The sequence below is a fragment of the Cyrtonyx montezumae genome, unplaced genomic scaffold (genome assembly GCF_038088225.1).
Source record: "Cyrtonyx montezumae isolate F1298 unplaced genomic scaffold, pur_monq_1.0 scaffold_8, whole genome shotgun sequence".
In the NCBI taxonomy this organism is placed as follows: Eukaryota; Metazoa; Chordata; class Aves; order Galliformes; family Odontophoridae; genus Cyrtonyx; species Cyrtonyx montezumae.
Window position 1 is genome coordinate 98,547,715 of NW_027072089.1, and position 23,205 is coordinate 98,570,919.

The 23,205-nt window shown below is 37.9% G+C and overlaps 1 protein-coding gene across 1 annotated transcript in view; it reads left to right on the top strand.

Moving 5' to 3' along the window:
• EPDR1 (ependymin related 1) overlaps nt 1-22,913 on the top strand; it is a 31,199-nt gene extending 8,286 nt beyond the window's left edge. Inside the window, 2 exon segments of the mRNA XM_065752685.1 lie at nt 16,888-17,096; nt 20,639-22,913. Of these exon segments, the coding sequence (XP_065608757.1) occupies nt 16,888-17,096; nt 20,639-20,829 (400 nt within the window). The 3' untranslated portion in view covers nt 20,830-22,913.
• The last annotated feature ends 292 nt before the right edge of the window (nt 22,914-23,205 follow it).

Sequence of the window (23,205 nt, forward strand, 5' to 3'; positions counted from 1 at the left end):
GACAGGTGGTACTAATTTTTGACAAGTGGTACTACGAAAGAATCACTTGTTTCCATCTGAACTTTTTTTTCATTTTTTGTAAATATAGATCCTTGAAAAACATTTATTTGAGAATCAGTTTAATTGTTTTTTGAAGGTTATGTATACACATCTGGCTTTATGTCCAAAGACACATCCCTTGTGCCACAAAAACTGAACGAGGTAGTAGTAATCTTTGCAGCTCTTGTTTTTGTTCTGACAGTTTATTAGCAGTGTTCATATGGTCAGTAAGACTTGCTTCTCTAGCGTAGCAATGGGCATATTTCTGCTATTTCAGATTTTGTTTTCTGATTCTTGTGACTTTCTGAATTTCTGGCATCAGCTCGTGAATTTGGCAGGCACTTTCTTTTTGTACAGTACTCATACTGTAGTCATTACAATTTTTCAGTCTTTGACTATTAAGATTTCACATGCCTCAGGATCTACTTAGCTGTTCATTCCCTGAAAGCCTACTTTATCCCTTTCATTTCTTATGAAATGAAATTTGCCCTTACATTCTAGCATGGTCTAGAGTGTGTTTTGTGAGCCAAATCCAGCCCAGAGGGACTCCCAGCTCAATAGCTCCATGCTGCTTTGGTTGTTTTCTGGCACTACTGTACTGGAAAAGTAATGTAAAAGTCACCAGTAAGGTGTGCAGGTGCCACACTATGTATGTTTAGCATGCTTCTCTTGCATATGAAACAATTAAGAATTTAATGATCTTCTGATAATAATTTGTCTGTCAAAAACAAAAACAACAACAAAAACAAACAAAAACAACAACAAAAAAACAACTGGGACACTTAAACAGTTAAGAAGATTTGGATTATTAGATACTGTTGATATAATCAGATACCAAATCAGTCTAAATCCAGAGCTCTCTGGGTGTTTCTTTAAATAAAAATATGTTTCACAACTTCATAGAAATACATGTGGAACTACATAAATGTTTGGTCCAACCCTTATGTCCCCAAGGGGCCATCTAAAAGCTACGGGGTACATAAAAACACCAAGTTTTAGAGCTATGGAAGAGTGGTAGTAATCTTGATTGCTGCCTCCTTTTGGATCTTTGGAAGCTGTAACCTGTTGCAGCAATTTTCATCTAGCTTAATTGCATTTGCAATTGTCTTTAAATGTGAAATATTCCTGAAGTTCATTAAACTTCATTGTCCTTCGTAACACTGCATGCTTACTGAATATCTTATTTTCTACATGTATTATGTATCCAGAGGACAGTTCATAATGAAATGTGATATTGTGACTGAAAACAAAACAGTGCAGAAGTCCAACTTATCACATGCACTGCAACATCACATATTAAGGCTGGTTACAGTGAACCTTATTTTTTTTACCCCATTTAAAATTAATTAATTAATTAATTAAATACAGTTTTGGTCACTTGAATAGTTCAAAAGTGATGCCAGAAATGGCTTCTCTTGCCCTTGTTGATTGACTTCTTGTGTAGTAAAGTGCTCTTGGGAGTCCGCATCTTTATAGCTATTGCCAAGCATTAATTCATCTTTTTGAGTACATGTTCAAAACACACTGTCAACATCTTCACTGAAGTTAACATTAAAGAAGTGAAAGTTGAATGGCATCTGTAACTAATATCCTAGGTTGCGTATTGCAAACAAACTGCTTTCCAATAGTTTTTGTGTTTTTTTTTTTTTTAAGAAGAATTTACTTTTCTTAAGGCTTTCATGATGTAAAAAAGAAGGCTCCCTCAAACCACCACTCAGAATAGTACTATCTAGCAGTGGGATAAAGGAGATAGATCTCTGCTTTTGTCCTGTCCTTATTCTGTGCCTGGGACCAGTTACAGAGCAGAAATGGTGTGAGATCACAATGAAAAGACCCTTACAGTGTGTTTTCAGTCTCTGATGTTGCCCATGTCTGATGGATCCAGTAATGTCATGCTTAACAAGCAGTTTGTTGTCTTCCTGTCATTTCTTTGTGGGAATTCAGGGTAAGGTTGCTACGCCAAGTGAAAATCAGGTGTTTCAGCAGGTAAGAGTGTTCCAAAACATTTGGTACATTTGCATTTGCCAGTTACTGTCAATTTGGAGAAACCCAGGAAGGTTGTTGCTAGGTGTATAGCTCCTGAAGAGTTGGGAGTTTTGTAGAATCATATAATTACAGAATAGTTTGGGTTGCAAGGGACCTTAAAGCTCATCCAGTTCCAAGTCCCTTGCTCATTCTACACCAGGTTGCCCAGGACCCCATCCAACCTAGTCTTGAATACCTTTAAGGCTTGGGCATCCACAGCTTCCCTGGGCAGCCTGTTCTCTTGTGGTCACCTTGCTTTAGAAGTGGATGTTTCTGAGTGGGAATGGCTAGTTTTCCCCTAGTTTTCGAAGAGCAGATTTGTGTCTAACAGTGCTAAAGACTTCTAAACACTTGTATGGTTCACAGAGTTGATGCAGTGAGCACAACGGAGATTTCATTTTTTATTCTTTCAGTATCTCCTGCAGCCATTTGCAACTGTGGTTTTATCATATTCAGATAGTTTTTTTGCCAGGAAACTTATGATTCTACCATACTGTTAGGCAGCCAGCACTGGAAAGTTTACTCATGCTATGCAGTTATGGTAATTCTCAGAGGATGTTTATTATTTGGAAAACGGAGTTCCATACAGGATGAGGAATTCTTACTACAATTAGTTCCCAAATTAATGTATCACTGCTTAATTAGATCCATATTTCTTGGCCTGCATTTTCTGTACAAGAATTTCATTTATTTATTCTTATCTGTGGTGTCATCTGGGGACTAGGAAGCCTCTATTTATTGTGTCAAATACCTATACATGTAAACACAGAAAAGCAAAGTGAAACCAGGTTGTTACCTTGCCTTTCTCAGAAAAGAGTGAAGATTGGGTAAGGTGCTTAATGAAGTGTGGAGGTGTGGTGGCTGCTACACTTTTTGTAGAGGAAAAAAATGTGGAAGACAGTAAAAGGAGATAAGGATGGGAGAGGGGAGGCGTGCCTTAAGTTTATTTATTTCCCTTTTTTCTTGAAGAATGAAAATGCAAAATCAAACTACTTCACATAGCAGAAGAGGAAAGACTTGCTATGTTACTAACTTACTGTCTTGGGCTGCCTGTCTCAAAACCAAGTGTAAACATCTTGATATTGATTCTCTGTGGATTACTGTGTATTCTTTGAATTTTCTTACAATTTTTGGTTTGTTACAGAACAGCAAGAGCAGAGGTTTTCACAACAGACATACCGCTTACACAAGGTATTTTATGTTTGTAAATCCTTAATGTAAAGTAATCTAGATTGAGGTAGAAAACAATTGCATGGAGGTGAAGCCAGAACTGGATGTAATTCAACACAGTCAGGGTACCCACTGCTTACCATAGTCGAGCAGAGTCAAAGTGACACGGTGAAAGGAAGGCACAAGCTGCCAATGGAGACACCACTAAGTGTTGGTGCCATGTCAGCTTAGCTGAGCTTCAGTGAATGTATTTGTAGTGGATCAGCTGCAAAGATCTTGTCTTTTATTGGTGTTTGGAAACCTAACATATGTCTGAAACACAGCCTGGTTCACTGAAAGTCCTTCCTCTGAAAGAGTGGAAAAAATCACTTAGAAAGCATGTATGTCTCTGCAGGGTAGGTACTGTAACTGAGATGCTTATATACTGTAGCAATAGTAACTATAAACATTGTTCAGTATGTTCAGTGTCCTCTGGGTTATTTCTTTTGCCATGGAAATATTCTTCAGGTTTTCAGTACTCTCTTCCTCATTGGCCTAATGAATTATCTACTGATTGCTATTTATCGCTTCATTTATAAGCTGTCTTGTCTTGATTTATCTCCAAAAGAAGATCTGAGTGCAATTTTGGGCTGTGAAAATCCGCAGATAGCTTTTGTGCTTTAGAAAATGTCACATAAAATGTTAAGAAAAGCAAAAAAAACAGTGTGTGACGTTTGCTGAGAAGTGAGTGTAGTATCTGAACAAGCATCAAAGACATAGCCAAAATTTTGCTTAAGTCATTATTAGCCTGAGCTGGTAATGTAGAAGTTAAGCTTTGTTGCAGCTGATCGTAGCAGACTGGATACCATCGTGTCCATTCTGCCCTGTGGCATGCCTGCAATTTGGAAGGCTTTGGGCAGACAGTACCAACACTGGGCCTTATTGGCAGAAAAAGCCTTCTGCATCTTCATCCTCTCCCTCTCTGGGTGCTGCTGAAGGAGGTCTGTCCCTCCCCAAGTCCATCAACAGTGTTAACACCATACAGAGATCACAGGAGAGAGAGAGTACGCCAGGAGACACAGCAGACCAGAGAACAGATAAATGAAAATGCTGCATGGATTTTCCATGGGTGAATTCTGAGTTTCCACACTCTCAGAGTTCTAGGATTTTTGTCAAGTTAGCTGTAGCAAGTGACTACATTAAAAAGGCCCCAAAGAGGGTATTTGTAAAGCAGAAAGATGTTTCAAATAACTCTTAATGCTTTTAATAAAAAGTAATCATATAATTGAATATTATCGTAATGAAAATAAATAAGAAATTTTGAGTTTCAAATAATTTAAGCTAACAATATAAAGATACTAATTAATTTGCCTAAAAACAAAGTTCAGGAAGCTATGAAGAAAAGAACAAGTATCACGAGACCCAGAATATTCCAAGTCAGTTTAAACTTCTGGAACCACATTTTCTGGGAGATGAGAGTACATAGTGCATGTTATGTTTGCCTTCCAGCATCCCAAGATGTTACCCATTTGTCATAAATTGGTAATTGTGTTCTGCTAGGTTTTAAATATTCCCCAGGTTTGTTTGTTTTTGTTTCTGTTTTCCTGAGTGGAAAAGATAATGAACACCTGATCTAACATCAAGAAACAGCAATGAAACTTTTCCTGGCTGCTTTCACAGGGCTTTGGGTCACGTTAATATATAATTTTGGAGGAGTTATATGGCCAGATTTATCTCTAATTACATAGCTGGTAAATGGAAGTTGTAAACAGTGGCAGTTGCATGTTATCTGCTGTTACAGTGTGAAAAGAGCAGTCACCTCCTGATAGCCAGGGTAACAGAGAGATTGCAGGGGAAATCTGATGGAAGCAGGTGTGGCTTGTGCAGATGCACCGGCTTAGAGAGGGAGCTCAGGAGTTTCTTATGCTGCCTTCAAACAGAAAAAAAAAAACGGTGTCTGGTAATTTGGAGCATCTCAGTTTTCAGTGGTTACAGTGATGCAGTGAGTTTTCTAAAATGCTGACTACTGCTCCTCTGAATTAGCCCTTTTCCAGTATCTTAATGTTGGATATCCGAAATATGAAGGTGTTCAAAATCACTGGTCAGATATGAAAATCTTGCTCATTGAATTTGTAAAATAACACTATTACTAACAACAGAAAGGTACATTATACAAATATAAGGCACGGTAGATATAAATACAGTCATTTGTATTTTGAAAACAGGATTTTCTTTTTTGATAGTATTTATTAAAGTTATAGCAGTGGTAAAGGAAACATTGTATATAGCTTGAAGACAACTGTGGCTCCCTGTCAGTGTAATATAATACGCATGACGCTGAGCTGTGTGTGGGAAAACACCCCAAAATGAGGCAGACATACCTGTTTGCTGAAGACTTTAGTGCGTATTCGTGTCAGATGCTAAATGGTAAACCTATTTCTGTCATGTTTTACTCAGCATGAGTAGTCTAAACATGTTCAATATGTCTAGTGACCTTTCCCTGAGTCATGGAAAACTTTCAGCTGTGCCAGCGCTGTGTATTTATACCGATATTATTTACAGGTCTTGTCCTCTTTGCTATTGGTTCTTAGAACTGCCCTTGAATGGAAAATAAATATGGCAGGTTTTTAATACAATTAAAATGGCTACAGACCTTCTTAAAAATAAAAAATGTATTCTTAGCTACTCTTACTTTAGCTGATTTTCAGGAACTGTTGTTTCTGTGATGAACTGACAGATAATCTGCAAATTCTCTGCCAATATTGTGGTGAGTACCCTCAAGCAAGTACTCAACATTTTGAAGCAAAGAGTTTTGGAATGGATGTTAATCTATTCAATATTTATATATTTGCAGTCTGGTTGATTTTAGAACATCCTGAGCCCTGTCAGTGTAGAGCACGTTGGTAGGTTGTCATTTTCAGTGTAGACACTAGTGTGGTGCAGGTTTCATTGCTGTAGCATTTACAGCACTGTATTTAAAGGCAGTTCATTAGGTTGTTTTTTTCAGATGAACCCGTCATTGAATCTCACTCCTGTAGTTTCCCTTCTGTTGTCCTTAAATACCATTTCCTTAGGATATTGTTTTAAGGAAGCTGAAGATTGATGGGATAAAAGAAACCACATCAGGCTCTTACGTGTGTCTATTTCTGAACACTTTGTGGCCACTAGTTCCCTGTTTGTTTCTTGCAGTGCGTCATGGATATTGCTTACAGTGTTCCTACAAGTAGCTCATGTGGTGACTGCTGGAAGCCTGGCACAAAAGGTAGAGAAATTGCAGATGTAATAATGAGAAGCACAATGACTCAATAGAGAACAAAAAAAACCTCAAAATCACAACAAGAAAAAAAGCCACTACAGTTTTGTGATGATCAGCTTTAACAAGTAGTTTGGACTTTTAATTGTTCCCTCTGCATGCTAAGCATGTACCACTTAAATCTTGTCTCCCCAGACCTGTTTGTGCAGATCTTTTGACTCATTCAGTCTCTGGAAACAGTGAGATGGTGAAGTTAGGGTTAATTGTAAAAGCAAAGAGAGATCATAGAATAGTACAGTCCTTAGAGTTGAAAGGGACCTTTAAAGGTGATCTAGTCCAACTCTCCTGTGATGAACAGAAACATCCACAGCAAGATCATGTTGCTCAGAGCCTGGTCCAGCCTGGCCTCGAGTGTCTCAAGGGACGGGGCTTCTACCACATCTCCAGGCAACCTGTTCCAGTGCCAACCTCACTGTAAGATAGTTTTTCCTTATATGTAACCTAAATCTACCCTCCTTAAGTTTGAAACCATTTCGCCTTGTCTTGTCATCACATAACCTACTAAAGAGTCTTTCCCTCCTTTCTTATGGCCCCGTTTAGGTACTGAAATGACTCTTGTCAGATCACCTCGGAGCCTTCTCCCAGCTGAACTACTCGATCTCTCTTACCCTGTCCTTGTAAGGGAGGCATTCCATCCCTTGGGTCATTTTTGTGGCTCTCCTCTGGATGCTCTCCAACAGGTCCATTACTCTTCTTTACTGAGGACTCCACATCTGGATGCTGTGCTCCAGGTGAGACTTCACTAGTACAGAGTAGAGAGGCACGATCCCTTGACCCTACCATTGCTTTTGGGAAGACTCAGAAAATTACCACCAAAGTTTGTTCAGTACTTCTGAGTAGGCAGCAGTGTTGAGGATCCAAGTCAGTCATACAGCTGGCAATATCAGAACTTAGTGATGAAACTTGTCTGTTACCAGAAGAAGGAAGCAGCCGTCAGTATTCTAACATCACCTACATATAAGGCTGAGAAGGTCCTGAATTGCCATCAAAACTGTTCCTTCTTACTGGAGAAGGAAAGGCTTATTTGGGATGTCTCTGACACTCGCTTTCCTTCTCATAAGATTTGCAACTTATGAAGACTGCAAAGAAACTTTTTCTTTGCAACACCTGTACATACAGAATATCTCAGCTCTCTTCTTATTATCTGATGAACAAGCTTACCATGTCATGCTGTAGTCTTGTTTTTTGTAGACTAAACACACCCAGTTTCTTCATAGGTCGTCTTCTTTAAACGTCACATTGTTCCTGCTGTTCTCTGGACTAGATCCAATCTGTTCCCTTACATGGCATCCAAAACAATGAACCTTACCACTCTGACCTCATTAGGGCTAATAATTGACCTCCCACGTCTTGCTTATCATGCTGCTGTTAATAGGCCTAAGAATGAGATTTACTTTTTGACAACAGGTCCATATCCAGATTTATCTTTAGTCTGTGATCTACAGGACTCACAGATGCTATTGTCCAAGGAGTAATTCTACTTTTTATCTTTGTGAATTTATATACTCCATGTCCATTTTAACAATTTGCACATGGTGATGCTGATTATCATTTTTTTCATGTACATTTCAGTTGATTAAGATGATCTGGATAAATCTCATCTTTCTTAAAGTACTTGAGAACCTTTCTAACTGTTTTGGTGCTGAAGTACAGTCTTCATCAAGAAAGCCAGTAATGACTGAAACCAGGCCTATGATGCATTTTTTTTGGAGGAGGAAGGTATTTCCATTTTAAATGGCTTCTCAGTATTGACACTGGAAGCTTTTTAGCTATTTTCTTTCCCTACAGTAATGCATCTTGTGGATTGGGACTTTCTTCATTTTATAATGGGAAAGAACTAAAAGCATTACGTGCTTATTGAGGTGTGGGCAGAAGAACAGGTAAATGTAAGACACTACTCCACAAGTACATGAGGGTTGGAATCCTATGCTTTTAACTTCCTAATCACAGTATGTTCCCTATATTCAGGGCTTTGCTCTGTTGTCTTCTGCTTACATCTGTTTGTTATTCGTCACCCTTAAATCTGTTTCTGTTAAGGCACATTGTCCATCTCTGTATGAAGTAAAGGCACATCTAATGGACCCAGAACTTTAAATTACCTTTCTGAAAAATAGCCATTTATTGTACCACTGGACATCAGATATGTGTTCAAAATGCCATTTGCACTGTAGCCAAGGAGCAGTTAATATTTGTCTCTAATGCTGCATTTTCTCTCACATGGACATTCCCTTCTTCATTCTTTTATTTTCCACACTTTCTGTCTACTTCACCTGGACTTTTTCATGCACACAACTCTTTGTATTCGAATCCAGTCACTAATTTATGTGCTCAGCAAACAGTATTATTTTTGACATACAGCTGCTGAAGGAAAAAAGACCTGCACAAAGAGTTATGGATGAAACAAAGAAGTTACTTTTACATTGGAGGTGGGGTGGGAGAATGAAGTGCAGTGCCAGAACTTCAGGTTGCATTTATTTTCAGTGAAGTGAATCTCCATCTTCCACAAATTTCATTTAAAAATAAAGTATACTCATATCTTTGGATAAAGATGTTAGAAAGCTAAAGTGTACTTAACTTTCAGACTGTGTTGTCTTATTATCCTAGCTGGCCTGACTTCCAAAATCCCTTGAAAATAGATGTAGTGTTTTATTTTTATTTTATTTTTTTACATTGGACAGATATCTGAAAGACCTGAATCATCCCTTTTAAGGAGATCATTGCAGATGGAAGATGGAAATCATTACATCTTGGGGAAGTAATCTGGTACAAGTGAACATCCTCACAAGTTTTTCCAGGGAATGTTCCACCATGAAGTAAGAGTTTGCTCTATCAGAAGGGAGACATACTCACTATCTGTTGTAAAGGGCAGTCTGTTCTTCAAATTTCTTTATTATTTTAATACAGGAGTTCATACTGAAGAGCAATGAACTGGCCAAGTACGTGGGTGATGGAATTTACAATCTAAGTGAAGAGTGACATAGCTCTCTTGGATTTCATGTGTTCCCTGCTCATAGTATCTGAAAAGCCTTCTCTGTATGTGGAAGCTAAAATACATATGCATATGAAGGTGCCATGCCCATTTCTAGATGCAAAGATGATGTTTATTTTTCATTATTCTTTTATTTCAAAATTAATGGCTTCAAGGGGGAGATTGTTTAAGTTTATTTATTTGTGATTACGGACCTTATTTGCTATGTCTTTCTTAAGTGTAAAATAGATACTGTCATACAGAGGCAGAGCTAAAATCCAAATTAATATGCTATCTCTGAGCCTGATTCAGAGAAAAGAGTGGTAACTCCAGATAAATCTCACTATTGCAAGTAAAATTAAAAACAGGAACACAGGAATGTTTTTTCTGAATCTTTTTTTTATTTTGGGAATTACTCTAGATCATTGTAAGCATGATTTTTCTGGCTCTCTCTTACTTTTTTTATTTTATGTTTTTCCAAGCTCAGGGAGTGCCTTGATATAATTGCATTCTCAAAAGAACATTTTATGTCTCAGTTTTTAGCATCTGTTCCTTCAATTGAATTATTTACTTTCATTCTGTATATATTGCAAAGAGAATGAAAAGCATAATAAACAAATGGTTCTGTACTTCTGTCATTTCCGTCCTTGCTGTTCTGTACTTCCTGAGGTCTTTAATTTATATTGAGCTGAGAGTCCCGGCCTTCCTCATTCTTTTTGGTTCTTCAAGCTCTGCTGTGACTTCCAAGTAAACTTTACTATCGTTAACCTGCTCAGCGCAGCAAAACCTCACAAGCCTCTTTACAAACCCAGAACAAGAATCAATGACCTCAACTGTATTTTGCTATTATATGGCTCTACTAGGATGTGCAGTGTTCCCTAAGAGGTGATTCCACTGATTCATTGGAAAGCATTATGGTATTCTGCCTGCATCTTTCATTCCTTATGTTTTGAGCTATGCTGTTGTCTACTGAGGGCTCCAGTTTATGAATATACTGTTACCTATGGAGATGTACAAGTGCTTTCTATTAAGGACAGTGCATCTTTTAGACCCTTGCAAAACGCAGCTCCCTTATACACAATACTTCATTGTTTCCCTGGATTTTGACTTAAGTTGGAATGCGTTGTACTCAAGGGTGCCACTTGATGGATCAGGTTGTTTATTACACAATGTCAAATAGCCAAAAAGAGACAGCCAGGGAAACATCATTTTTACTGAATAACTTGATTTCCCTTACTATTTGCCAAGCAGCTAATGTAATTTTGGAGGAAAAACAAACAAACAAATAAATAAATAAACAATTAGAAGAATAAGACATTGCAAAATTTGTATTGAGTTTTGTAATTAAAGTCTCAGAAATGTATATCTGCAATGTAGCTTTGGCTTTCCAGTTTTTGTTTCCTATTTTTAACACTTTCCCGCTACATGAACTTCATTATTAACAGAATTCAACCTGCCTGATTATCTCTGCTTCAAAAACTAGTAATGCTGTCAGAGTTCCTCACATACCTTGCTAGTTAGATACCTGATATGTAGGGCTTGGTTATCTTGAAAATAAAAAAGGGCCTTTACAATCTGTGAATCATTTAAGTTAGTCTAAGAAATTCTTCTTCTACACAGTATCAGATTACATTTGCTGTCACATGTATTTGCACAATACTATATTTGTACAATATACCATAGTCAAGCATCGCTGCCAAACATGTGAGATCAAATATGGTAAATTACTGTTGTTCTTGAGGTCTGATACACCAAAAGAAAAACACAAGTCTGAAATTACCGAAACTTCGTGGGAAAGAGGAAAGGAGTTCCCAGAAATATACTGAGAAGCGAATGCTTCTCAGTTTTGAAATGAGATATCCAGAGCTTTCCAAAAGCAGATGAATGTTTTTGACCTGAAGAGTGTTTATCAACTGTCTGAATGTCTGCTTAGTAGCTTTGCTCCCTGGAAAATGTTCTTGATCTGAGGAGGTGAGAAGATGAGATTTTATAGTCATCTTTCTAATAGAGGTCTCCATTCACTCGGTACATCTTTCCTCAATAACAAGTCTGGTACTGATATGATAATTTTATGGGCTACGTTATCAAAAGCATATAAGATAATTCTAGAATTACAGAAGTACCTGTGTGTGTACACAAGAACAAAGGATTTGTTTGGAGTGGCTTTAGTAGAATTTCTTCTAGTTAGAAATGTTTCTGACTTCTTTCACAGTGTTTAATAATTCCCTTTTACAAATAGAGCTGGCAAGGAATGAAATAATACTACAATGGCAGACAGATGTTCCAAGCTTTCGGTTAATCTCAAACAATAAGGCAAAGTTAGCTTTGGAATAATTGCAGCAAACACAACTTGATACCTTAAATGTCAGATGTCAGAATCCCTGCTGAGCAATACAACAGTTCCGATACAAATAATGCATGAAATTTTGCTTTCATTTTCTTCAGTTGCTTTATAACAATTAGTGGGTAGTCTGTTCTGACTAATGTGAGTGGAAGCTTTAGGGATACAGTAGCTGCAGCTGGGAGAAATGAGTCAACAGATTAAAATCCTGCACACATAAGACCCCATGTGCTTTCACAAGAAAGGAAGGTGTTTTATGAGAACCATTGTTCTATTGTTTTGAGGGACAGGAGTTGCATTTTTGTTCTTTGCTAGTACAATGCCTAGCACAACTGGTTCTTGATCTCTGATTAGTGACTCTTTGGTGTTACAGCAATCAAAAAACAAGTAACAAGAATGGAGTCTCAGGGCTCCCATACTGTAAGTTACTTGTCCAAAGCTGCAGAACAGAATGATACAAACTTGAAGCACAAGGAATTTCTTTCACCCCATCTCAGCCTCAAGCCTCTATTTTGTTTCTCTTTAGCAAATGACCCTGTCTGAAGTGTTTCAGTGCATCTCATAGGCCTTGGCATTGCTGCTGTCAGCTCTTCTGTTCCCCTAGTTCATACAAAGGCCATTAGGCAGCTCCTTCTTTCTAGGTTTGGCAGTTGGAAGACAGCATGTGGAGGTGGACAAGTGAATCATGGGAGTGGTGAGGATGTGCTGGACTGCATGCTATCTGAGATGCTTCAGCACTGACCACCACGGGGACATGACACCTTTGTGGCAGGACACGAAGCAAAGCAGGTAGCATGGTTTTGAGTCTCATGACTTTGTTTCTCACTAATATTAAAAAAGTTAATTAATTGTTTTGGATTGCATTAATAACATGCAGTTCAGTGATCCATTCAAAATACAAGTAATAAGATAAGTTAATTGGTCTCTTCTCTAGAAAAGGACTTTCCTTAAGTCAGGAAAGTGGGATACTGAACACAGTGTGCATCCCACTTGCTTTTAGCAAAGTCAGTTGGATTGTTTGCATAAGATGTGCTCCAATGTTGAGAAATTATTTGGTGTATAGGAGCAAGAAACGTGTGTGTCTTTATGTCTTGGAATTCATCCATTTTCAGGCCCAGACAAAGGGAGTATTAAGAACAGCCATAGAGTTCCATTAGGTGCATAGTGTACAAAGGGTGTGAAGTGTAGGACTGAGTAGGACAGAACAGGACAGGAAAGAAAGGAAATAATCTCAGTTGGACAAATAAAGTAACTTGTCCAAGTAACTTCTGCAAATCTGCCTGATTGTGCCATGTGAGGGGGTTATGACTTTCTTGAAATTAAAGTTTAAAGAATGAAATTGTTATAAAAATAAAATAGTGGGCACAGTCTACAAATGTGTTACTCCTTTAGAGAGAGAGAAAAAAGAAAAAGCTAATTAAAAATAATTCCTCCTCTGTTTCTTTGCCAAACCCTATTTTCAGGATTCTGTGCTTCCCTTCAAGCAGCCAGTGAAATCTCAGGTGCCTAAAGCAAATAGAGGCAGTACACTTAGGACTTGGCTGTTGCAGAAAAAAAAGAGGAAATGTTTTTTAAATATTTTGTTTTAAAATATGCTAGATTGTAATTTGTATATCCACACACATTTTATTGTTAATTTTGGCTGGTGAGTGGTTCCCTTTATAAAACAACAGTTTAACCCTTCACCTTTCATATGCAGTTAAACTTAGAACCTGTGCTATCTTGTGTTTCTGTGCTCACTCTTTTCAGGACTCACACATGAGCAATTCTACTTAAAATTTAGATGTGAGGTACATCAAAGTTGAATACAGTACAAATGAATTCACCTGCTTATCCTGCAGTGTCATTCACATGAGTAAAGCCTCATGGTTTAAGAACCACCTCTGTGGTTCTCATCTTGTCTGTGTGCCACAGTAGCCACTCTGTTGGATGACAGCAGTGCATCAAATCATATCTTTGGTATTTGTGCCACAGTTGTTCCCTCTGCCTTTTCAGGAAGCAAAAATGTGGGTGGTGGAACCTCTTGCTTTGCGGAATGTATGCTGCAGAGATGTTTGGTGATGAGATTGATTTGTTTGCATTTTTCAAATTCTTGTTGTCATTGTTGTCATTTTGTAATGCACATATTGCTGTCTGCCTATAGAAGGCAAAGTCAAGAGAGCAGACTTCTCTGGATTCTAACTTTCTGCAATTATTTAGGTCATTTTACTGAAGTCAGTGTCGCTAGACAACGATGTGCTAGAAATTAAATGTATGCATTTGTCAAATTGGGGTGTGAACTTCTGTTTCATTTCAGTAAAAATGGCATGTGTCCCTCATGTAAGGATGTCAACTCTTGGGTTTTAATATATAGAACAGAATATACTTATTCTATGAAATAATTTATAAAGGAAACAATAAAGAAACAGAAATCATGAAAAAAATATCTTTAAAATGCAAATCAAATTGCTGTGGGGAAAAAAAGTTTTAATTGAAGATTTAAAGGGAAAAAGAAATGAAAGATATATATTTTATTCCCTATAGTTTATACTGCTTAATTAATATATATGTTTTGTTATTTCACAAAATAACTGTATTATTACTCAGATATCTCAAGTGTTGTTAGACTCATCTCCCTTATCCTGCTCTCATGAGAGTGGCTGGGCAGCCAGATGAACAGTGGTTGAGACATTAGAGCCTTGTTACAAACAACAATAAGTGTATGTTGGTTTTCTTGTGACTATATTCTCTGGTCTGAGCATGAGGCAAAAGTTACAGATGTGGTTATGTGAAAACAAGCTTGGATTTCTATGAGGAACAGAGTGATTCATCAGTAGATTATCTCAGCTCTGCAACTTTGCCTTTGACTGAGATGATGGCCTTTGAGTTTCAGCTGATACCAGCTTTCTGTCATGGTTATCACAGAAACAGGAATATTTCATTTCAGATTTAGGCAGGAGAATGGTTCACCACAGGGAAGCTAATATGCAGTCAGCCTCTATGTGAATCTTGTTAGTGTGCCTGGTGACTTACTTCCTCACAGAAAGCTGAATAAGCTACTTTTGATGTGCAGAGTTGGGCATGAGAGGACTGCCCCCATCTTACCTCATGTCAACTTTGTTCACTTATTTTCTTCATTGCTGTTCAATGTAGCTAATTCCATTTAGCTTGCCCATCTTTCCACACACAGCTGCATAAGCAATCCTGCATATAGCACAAGAAATGATGCTTTGGATTGTTGCTGAGGTGCTTTTAGCATGGTTGAAGATGGTCAGAGGTCTGGAGCACCTCCCCTGCAAGGACAGGCTGAGAAAGCTGGGGCTGTTCAGCCTGGAGAAGAGAAGGTTCTAGGGGCACCTTATAGTGGCCTTCCAGTACCTGAAGGAGGCCTATGGGAATGATAGGGAGGGGCTTTTTATAAGGGCTTTTATCAACAAGAGAAGGGGAAATGGTTTTAAACTGGAACAGGGAAGATTTAGACTGGATATTAAGAAGAAATTCTTTACTGTGTGGGTGATGAGACACTGGAGCAGGTTCCCAGCAAGGCTGTGGATGCCAGCTCCCTGGAAGCATTCACAGCCAGGCTGGATGGGGCTTTGAGCAACCTGGTCTAACAGGAGGTATCCCTGCCTATGGCAGGGGGTTTGGAACTAGCTGGCCTTAAAGGTCCCTTCCAATCCAAATCATTCTATGATTTTGTGTTATACACTTCCCATAATGCAACCTTTAAGTGATACTGTGTCAGGAGTGGGTGAAGTGACTCCTATTCCGTATGGTTGTATAGCACAGGAATTAACATTTTAAATTGTTTTGATGTCAACTCTGTGTTATGTAAACTTTAAATCCCTCTGAAAAGATGGGGACAAGGAATTGCAGATGGAAGACACTATTAAAATGAGCAAGGTGAAGCTGTCCTAGGCAGTTGATCCTATCCTATATTTTCTCTGGAGTCACCGAATGACAGCATACTGTATCCAAATACTTGAGCTGAGAAATTCACAGGATGCTCCTAATTATGAATTCACAGTTCTGGGGAGTTTAGAGTTTGGATCCCAACTCTCCTTTGCCAAACGTGCAGAGCTCTCATGGGGATGCTCTAAACTCTGTTTTGAACACCTTGCCATGTGGTTGATAATGCTAAGTACACCAGAGAAGTTAGTCCCCTGGAATTTTTGGTTGTATATTCAAAATCAGCTCATACTTGCAATAATTTCATCTCTGTCAGAATGGTATCACCTCCTTTTCGTAGGTAAAGTCACAGCATTTGTGGAAGCAACTTCTGTAAGTATGGACTATATGAATATGTCCATGAAGAGGTTTGTACTGTCAGAGCAGAGCTTTGTCAGCTCTTACTCTAAATGCAGAAGATGATCTGGTAATCTCCAGAGACAAACTTTGCTAACAGGAGAGAAAGCTCTTCAGACCTGCATTTGGGACTATCTATTCTTGCTTCACCGGCATGTCTCACTAAACAACATGGATTTCCATGGAAGAGCATCTTGGAGAGTAGCAAATACTACATCTAATCAGCACAAAGAAGGGCTCTACTACATTCATGGAGAATTGAATCACAGAATCACAGAGCTGTAGGGGTTGGAAGGGACCTCTACAATCTATTCAGTCTATGCAAACAGGTTTTTCAGAAGGCTTGTAACGCAGCCAAGTACGGGCAGCTTTTTATAAAAACCTCTCCCTTGCCAACTCTGTAGTTCTTTCTCCAAAACGTGGAGGCACTAAAGCTTTTTAATGAAACAGCTATTAAAAAACAAAACAAAACTAGTAATAATAACATGTTTTTCTCTTAGTTGTTCTCAGAAAAGTTGTTCTGTTGTTCTCAGAAATGGCTGAGCCAGTTCGGCCTGATTTATTTATTTTGGAAAGAGTCCCCTGAGACAAACTTTCAGCATGGGAAGTTTCAGCCGAACTGGTTAGCCTTTCTCAAAATTTGGCAGAGTTAAAAACAAGTGAAAATGGTCTTAGACTGAGAAATCAAGGCAAGGTTACTTAATTGGTGATGCTCCTTGTTTAGTATAAAAGACTATCTACATTGATTGTTGTTTCCGTTTGTTTCAGATTCTTTGAGTATATATTGCTCTATAAAGATGCAGTGATGTTTCAGATTGAGCAAGTTACAAAGCTCTGCTCGAAGATTGCTCTGACTGAGCCATGGGATCCATATGATATCCCTGCCAATTCAACATTCGAAGATCAGTACTACATCGGGGGACCTGGAGATCAAATTATGGTACAGGAATGGTCTGACAGAAAACCAGCCAGGAAATGTATGTGCATGCTTTTGTTTAATCTTAATAATAACAATCATCTACTATCTGGGGAAAAATAAAATCGTTCCTGCTTCACCTCAGCCTTCCATGTTTCCATAAGTTTGCAGGAAGACACAATAAATATCCCCCCTGTATAGCAGAGTGTTTTATTATCAGTGTATTTTATTAAGAAAATATTTTGTATCTCAGCAGGATCAAGTATGCCTGAGGGATTTATTTATACTTTATTCTGTATAGTACAGAGTTTGGCATAGAACAGCTTCATTTTACCTCTGAATTCAGCAGCCTGAATGCAAAACTGATCTATAGAATAACCAGTAATATATGTAGGTCACTCAGAAAGTGATGCCTCCTATTTATTTCTGTGAAAATTACAATAGATACAAAGAGCACACTATTTGATAAGGCAAACTCTCAGCTACAAAACACTTTTTTCTTTGTAGACACCACCGTTAGCTACTATGCATTTTCACCAGCAATGTACAAGAGCCTGCATGCTGTGCTCTTAAAAATCTGCACCAGCGGAGGTGACCTGCTGTAGCTGTTGTCACTGCTGAAATGTACCACCACCTTGCTGTGCTGATATCCATTGTTTGGTCTCCATAAACAGTCAGCAAGTACCAGTGAATGTCAGTGGGTGCCATTTTTTCCACATTTACACACCTTCACTTCATATGCACTTCCATGTCAGATGCCAATTGATCAGATTGCCCAGCTGCTGCCATCTGGTACACAGCAACAAAATCTAACAGAATATTGATGAGAAGGTGCAATCTCTACTGCCATAAACCAACAGTATCTGCCTCTGACATCATAGGGCAACATAATAACATGAGAGGCATTATTTTTGGAGCAGACCTTATAATTAGGAACACAAACTAGTGTGTCTCTCCTAAAAGATAAAATAGAAACAGAGCAGTTGTCAATGTGCATCTACATACTGGTATGAAATGACATAGAATACATGGCTGTGCAGCAATGGAAATTGTTAATACATAAGTTTTGTTATCCACAGCACCAGTAAGAAACATCTGCTCCCAAGGCTTAGTTCTGCACTTGGCAAGTGAACACCTGCATCATAAAGAAAGTAGGCTGAGTTTTCCAAGGTACAGCATGTTAGGTCTTGGATGCAAAGCAGTTTATTAGCACATTGGCTTCAGTTTCGTCTGTGGTTTAGTGATGACCCAGACAACTATAAAAATAATTTTAAAACCCAATGAAATTTATGGTATTATTCAGCTAATGCAATACTTATAGTTATAGCCAGCAAATATATGGAATTATTCGGAACCTGAGCAGTTAGCCAGGGGAAAATATATATTTTTTTAATAGAAGTAGAAACAAAATGAAAGGTAAGATCATTAGACTTCTATAACTAGGTCGATCTATCTTCTGGTTTTCTACAAGTGACAAGTTATCACTCACTCCAAGAATTTTGTTTTTCAGATCCAATATTTTGAGAACTTTTATGGAACTTAATATCCTGATACCTTCGGTTAATGATGTGTGATTTTTATCCTGTAGTATTTTATATTTCCAGTGCTTTTATGTATGATCATTCTGAAAAAATGGTGTCTTGAGTTTGTCTACTCATTCACCTTTCAGATAATACTGGATGGATTCCAGAAATTATGCTGTTAAAACTGTGAAGGTTTCAGTGGTGATGCAGGACACCTTTGTAGCTCTATATGCTGCTTTATTTTTTCGTTCAAAATTTTTATTAAGGACTTGCTGAGGAAAAGAATCCTCCATTTCTGGACACTAAAAAGCAAACTCACTCAGATTAGGACATTCTTGGTATATTACGATGTCCTGGAGAGGTGTGTACTGCTTGGTTGGCTTTTTTTTTTTTAGTTACTGTACGTGCATTTTGTCTCAGAGCTTTTCTGTTTCCAATAATGCTATTGTGGTACAGCATATGAAACAATACTGGAGGAACAGAAAAATAGTGTTTGATTGCTGCCGAATGAGAGAAAATAAGCCTCCTTGAGACTGGAAAAAATGTTATACAGATGGTACTCAGAGGAAGCATGTTGTAACCTCATGAGTTTCTGCTATAAAGAGATCTGAAGCACATGAAGTAATTGGATAAAGTGGTGTATGCTAGAAGGATTAAAGAGAGATCACAGAAGGGGTGCATGTGATTAATAAGATAAATTTAAAATTGAGATCTTAAAAGTGAACGGTGTTCAAAGGAAACTGTCTTGATTGTACTAATGGCAGAAATAAAAATAGAGGTGATAACAGAGGACAGAGGTTGAATAGAGTGACAGAGTGATTCTTGAGATAAGCATGTTGTGGAATTAAACATAAGTTAAAAAAAAAGTCAGACTTGCTGCATCACGTACTTGGAAGAAATCAGCATTAAATGTAGTCCAGAAGTACTGAGTGACCCATTAGAAATGTTTAAGGGCCATTACAAAAAATCAAAGTGATCATGACAGTGATAATATGAACAGATATTAGTAAACAGAAGGAATGAGTTAAGAGAGGGGAGAGAGAAGAGTTGTACTTGGAATATTCCTCTTATTTGGAGACAAACCTGTGCTTTGAGACAGTAAGATGCAAAAAAAAAAAGTGAAGCAAAGTTGTATTTATTTGAATTAAAGATGTGAGTGTTATCAGGGTAAGAATGGTGGTTAATACTTTATTTAACTAAAGGCTGTGAAGGCAGGACATTAAAGATGTCAGTTCTGGTGTAAAGTCCCCATCACAGCAGAAGATAATCAATTAGTTGTGTAGGTGAGAGCAGAAATATGCACAGGAAGAAACTGGATGTCTCATACAGTTGTGGGAACTGTACTGCGTGAGACTGTGTTAAGGTCCAACAATGTGAAATGGAGTTTTCAGTAATCACACCTTTCAACTTGTTACAGCCAGAGTGTAAAGTGATATGTCCCTACACTACCCAAATTGAAGGCATCAGAATTCACCTTCTGAGAAGACAACTCCCTGAGCATGACAGTGCTTTACAGGTGAAGAGAGTAAGTGCTGACATTAAAATAGCATGAAAGATGAGAAGAAAACAGATTTTTTCAAAACAACTGAATCTGGAACTAAGCAGTAGTGACAATTTTCAGAAGAGATACACTTGAATGGCAACATATCAATGCCAAGATTGTATCACAGTTCAAAATGTGTGTAACACTAAAATGTTGAGGAGTAAGATCACCATAGTTTCTAAATTATGCCAATTTGTGGTGCTTCTTGGTGTTGTCTTCTGTCTTCTAGTAGGGAATGCTGTCATGATAAGCAGATTGATAGGAACGTAGAGCTAATAAGCAACTATTGTCCTGTAGGATAACAAAAGTCAACCTATTTCACTGCAAATGCCATTGGATTTTCAGAAATTTCACCAGATCTTCTACTAAACTACTTCTCATTTCTTCATTTAGGCTTTCAGAAAGATAGGGCCCCATAAAGAAATACGTGTAGTCCCAGCCTATAGGTTTTGCCTGAGGGATGGCTGCTCTGATGTCAATGTAACACATTCCTTCACGCTTGTCATCTTAACTAGTGAAATTTCTGCTTTGTTTCAGTGGAATCTTGGGTTGGTGTTTACACAGTCAAGGACTGCTACCCAGTGCAGGAAACCTATACGAAGAACTACAGTGTGACAACCTCCACTCGCTTTTTTGATCTAAAGCTGGGTATTGCTGACCCCTCGGTGTTCACCCCACCCAGCACCTGCCAGACAGCCCAGCCAAGGAAGATGAAAGATGAATGCTGATTATGGACACTGGCTGCCCCGGGCAAACAAATATTAGCCAGGAGGATAGTTATTAATAGCCAACTGCTGACGTCTAGCCTGATTTTTCAAGCTTATTGTTGCTCTTTTGGGAATTATAAGTTTTCTCTTGAAAGAGAACATAAACATTTAACTGAGTAAAGTATGTAACACAAAAGATCTCTTTCATCGCATTAATCTGTTCAGTGATGCAGCTGAAGTATTATATAGTTACCACTAAGATAATATTTATATAGTATTTATTTAAGCTGTGCCTGATTTTCCTTTTGCAAAAGTTTTGTTATTTATTTTCTCAAGAAGACAAAGCATAAGCAAACTGCAATAATGGTAACATAATGTAGGAAAAGCTAGATTTTGTTGTTGTTACTTCTGGAGACTTGAGTGGAAATGTCCTGGGCAAGATCTCATCCCTGACCAAAAAAATATTCCATGTTAGACAGTGTACATCAAAAGTATGGAAATTCATTCACTTGGTTTTGCTTTGCTTTGCTTTTTTTTTCTTACTGCCCTTCAGAAAGGCAGTAGTCTAATGTTTGAGCTGATTTTTTTCGTTTCTGCAAAGAAACAGGAGTAGTCCTGTTCATGTAATGCTAGCTGACATGCAGAATCTTTTGTTTCTTCAGAGAAGGGCATGAAAGTAAGGGGAGAGGGGGACGCCTCAGAAAAGTAAGCCAAATTTTTCTTGCACTTGCAAGTGAAAAATTCTGATAGAATGCAAGGAGACTTTTTTTTGTCATATTTTCCTTTCGCACTCACATTTCAAGGCAATACTAGTTTTGACCTATGCAAAGAGATTAAGAGGTACTGCACTCTAAAAGGCTTTAATGTTTTGTAACTATCTTCAGAAGTCTTTCTTTGCTCAGTGAGTATAGAAACACTTCCAAGTAGTTGTGGAATAAAAACCTATTCTTCGTATATAATAAGCTAAGGCTAAATCAGGATTCAGCTGGAGCCTGGCAATCCAGATATTGTGAAAGACCAAGTTGTGTAACCGGTATGGGAAGATGGGAGGAGGAATTGGAGAGAGGGAGGTTTTGGATGCCTTGTATATGGTGTGGTTGGAAGGCACTGAGATCTAAGCAAAAATGACAATCTTGCTTTCTTTTGCACCTACTCCATTGATGCCTGCTGTATTTGTTGTTTAGTTAGCATTTCAAACTTTGCTATCTTGACATCTTATTCTGGTGGGCAGAATGAAAAGTTTCAGTAAGGGCAATAAATAACGAAAAAAGTGCAAGAAGCGCACATATTTTGCTTTAAAAAAGAAAAATTCAAACCAAATCTACATGTACCTTCAGGCCCTCAAAGCTTTGGAATGGTGATAGGGTTTTGAGATTTTACCAAATGAAATAAGTTGGCTTTTTCTTCTACATTTTATTTATTATTTGCAAATATATTTAAAGCCAGGTCACTGTCCTCTTACACCTATCAGGTAGTAGAGTATTCATCCGACTGAAAACAGTGTAATACTGGGAGGTTTGGTGTGGTTTGTGGAAAGCTATCAAGCTCTGTCACTTCCTTGGTGGCTGTTGGACTCGTCTCCACCCACAGATAGTTTGCTTTTCTAGGGTACCTTTTAGGGAAGAGAAATGATTGAATTTGACAGTGATAGGAAGTTTTACATAAATAGGATACATAATTTACTGGCCAATAATATCATATCATGACCAAACCCAAAGGCTTCCACTATCTGGAAGAGAGATGTTGGCCAGTCTTACAGTGCTTTGTATGCTCATGTACATAAGCAAGTGGTTCAGTGGTTATTTTCCTTTCACAGTTGTGGTGAGAATGGAATTTTATTTAGCCATGTGCCTAACAAAAGCATATACACTAAAAGTTAGATAGTTCATTAAAATTTTTCTCTCTTGTGACCATTTCACTGAAAAAAAAAGGTGTGGGGTTCCTTGAATTTACAATGCATTTGGTCTGTACTTACCTTTTGTATGCGACAGCCTAAATGCTAACTGCATATTGTTCTCATTAGGGCAATGATTAATATGTATTTCTTAATATCTGTTTCTTGCTGGAGTCTGGAAAATACAATAAATCTGGCTTGCAAACATGAAGCAGTGGTACTGTATTGTTTGGGATTACTTTGTTGTGGTAAAGAAGATAGATGAGTAATCATTGCTTTTATTATGTTTTGCTGACAGTGATATCATTGCTAGCAATAGTATTAAATATTCCTTTAAACATGAATTGAAGTCTGTTAGACAGACATGCTTTAAAAATCTTGCAGTGCCATCCAGGGTGTTTCTGTATGGCTAAGCATGTCCCTCTAAAACATTGTGGTTGTCTTTGTCCTTATTCTCTGCAAATTCAATAAATAGAGTTGTCGAAGAAATGTCAAAAAACAGA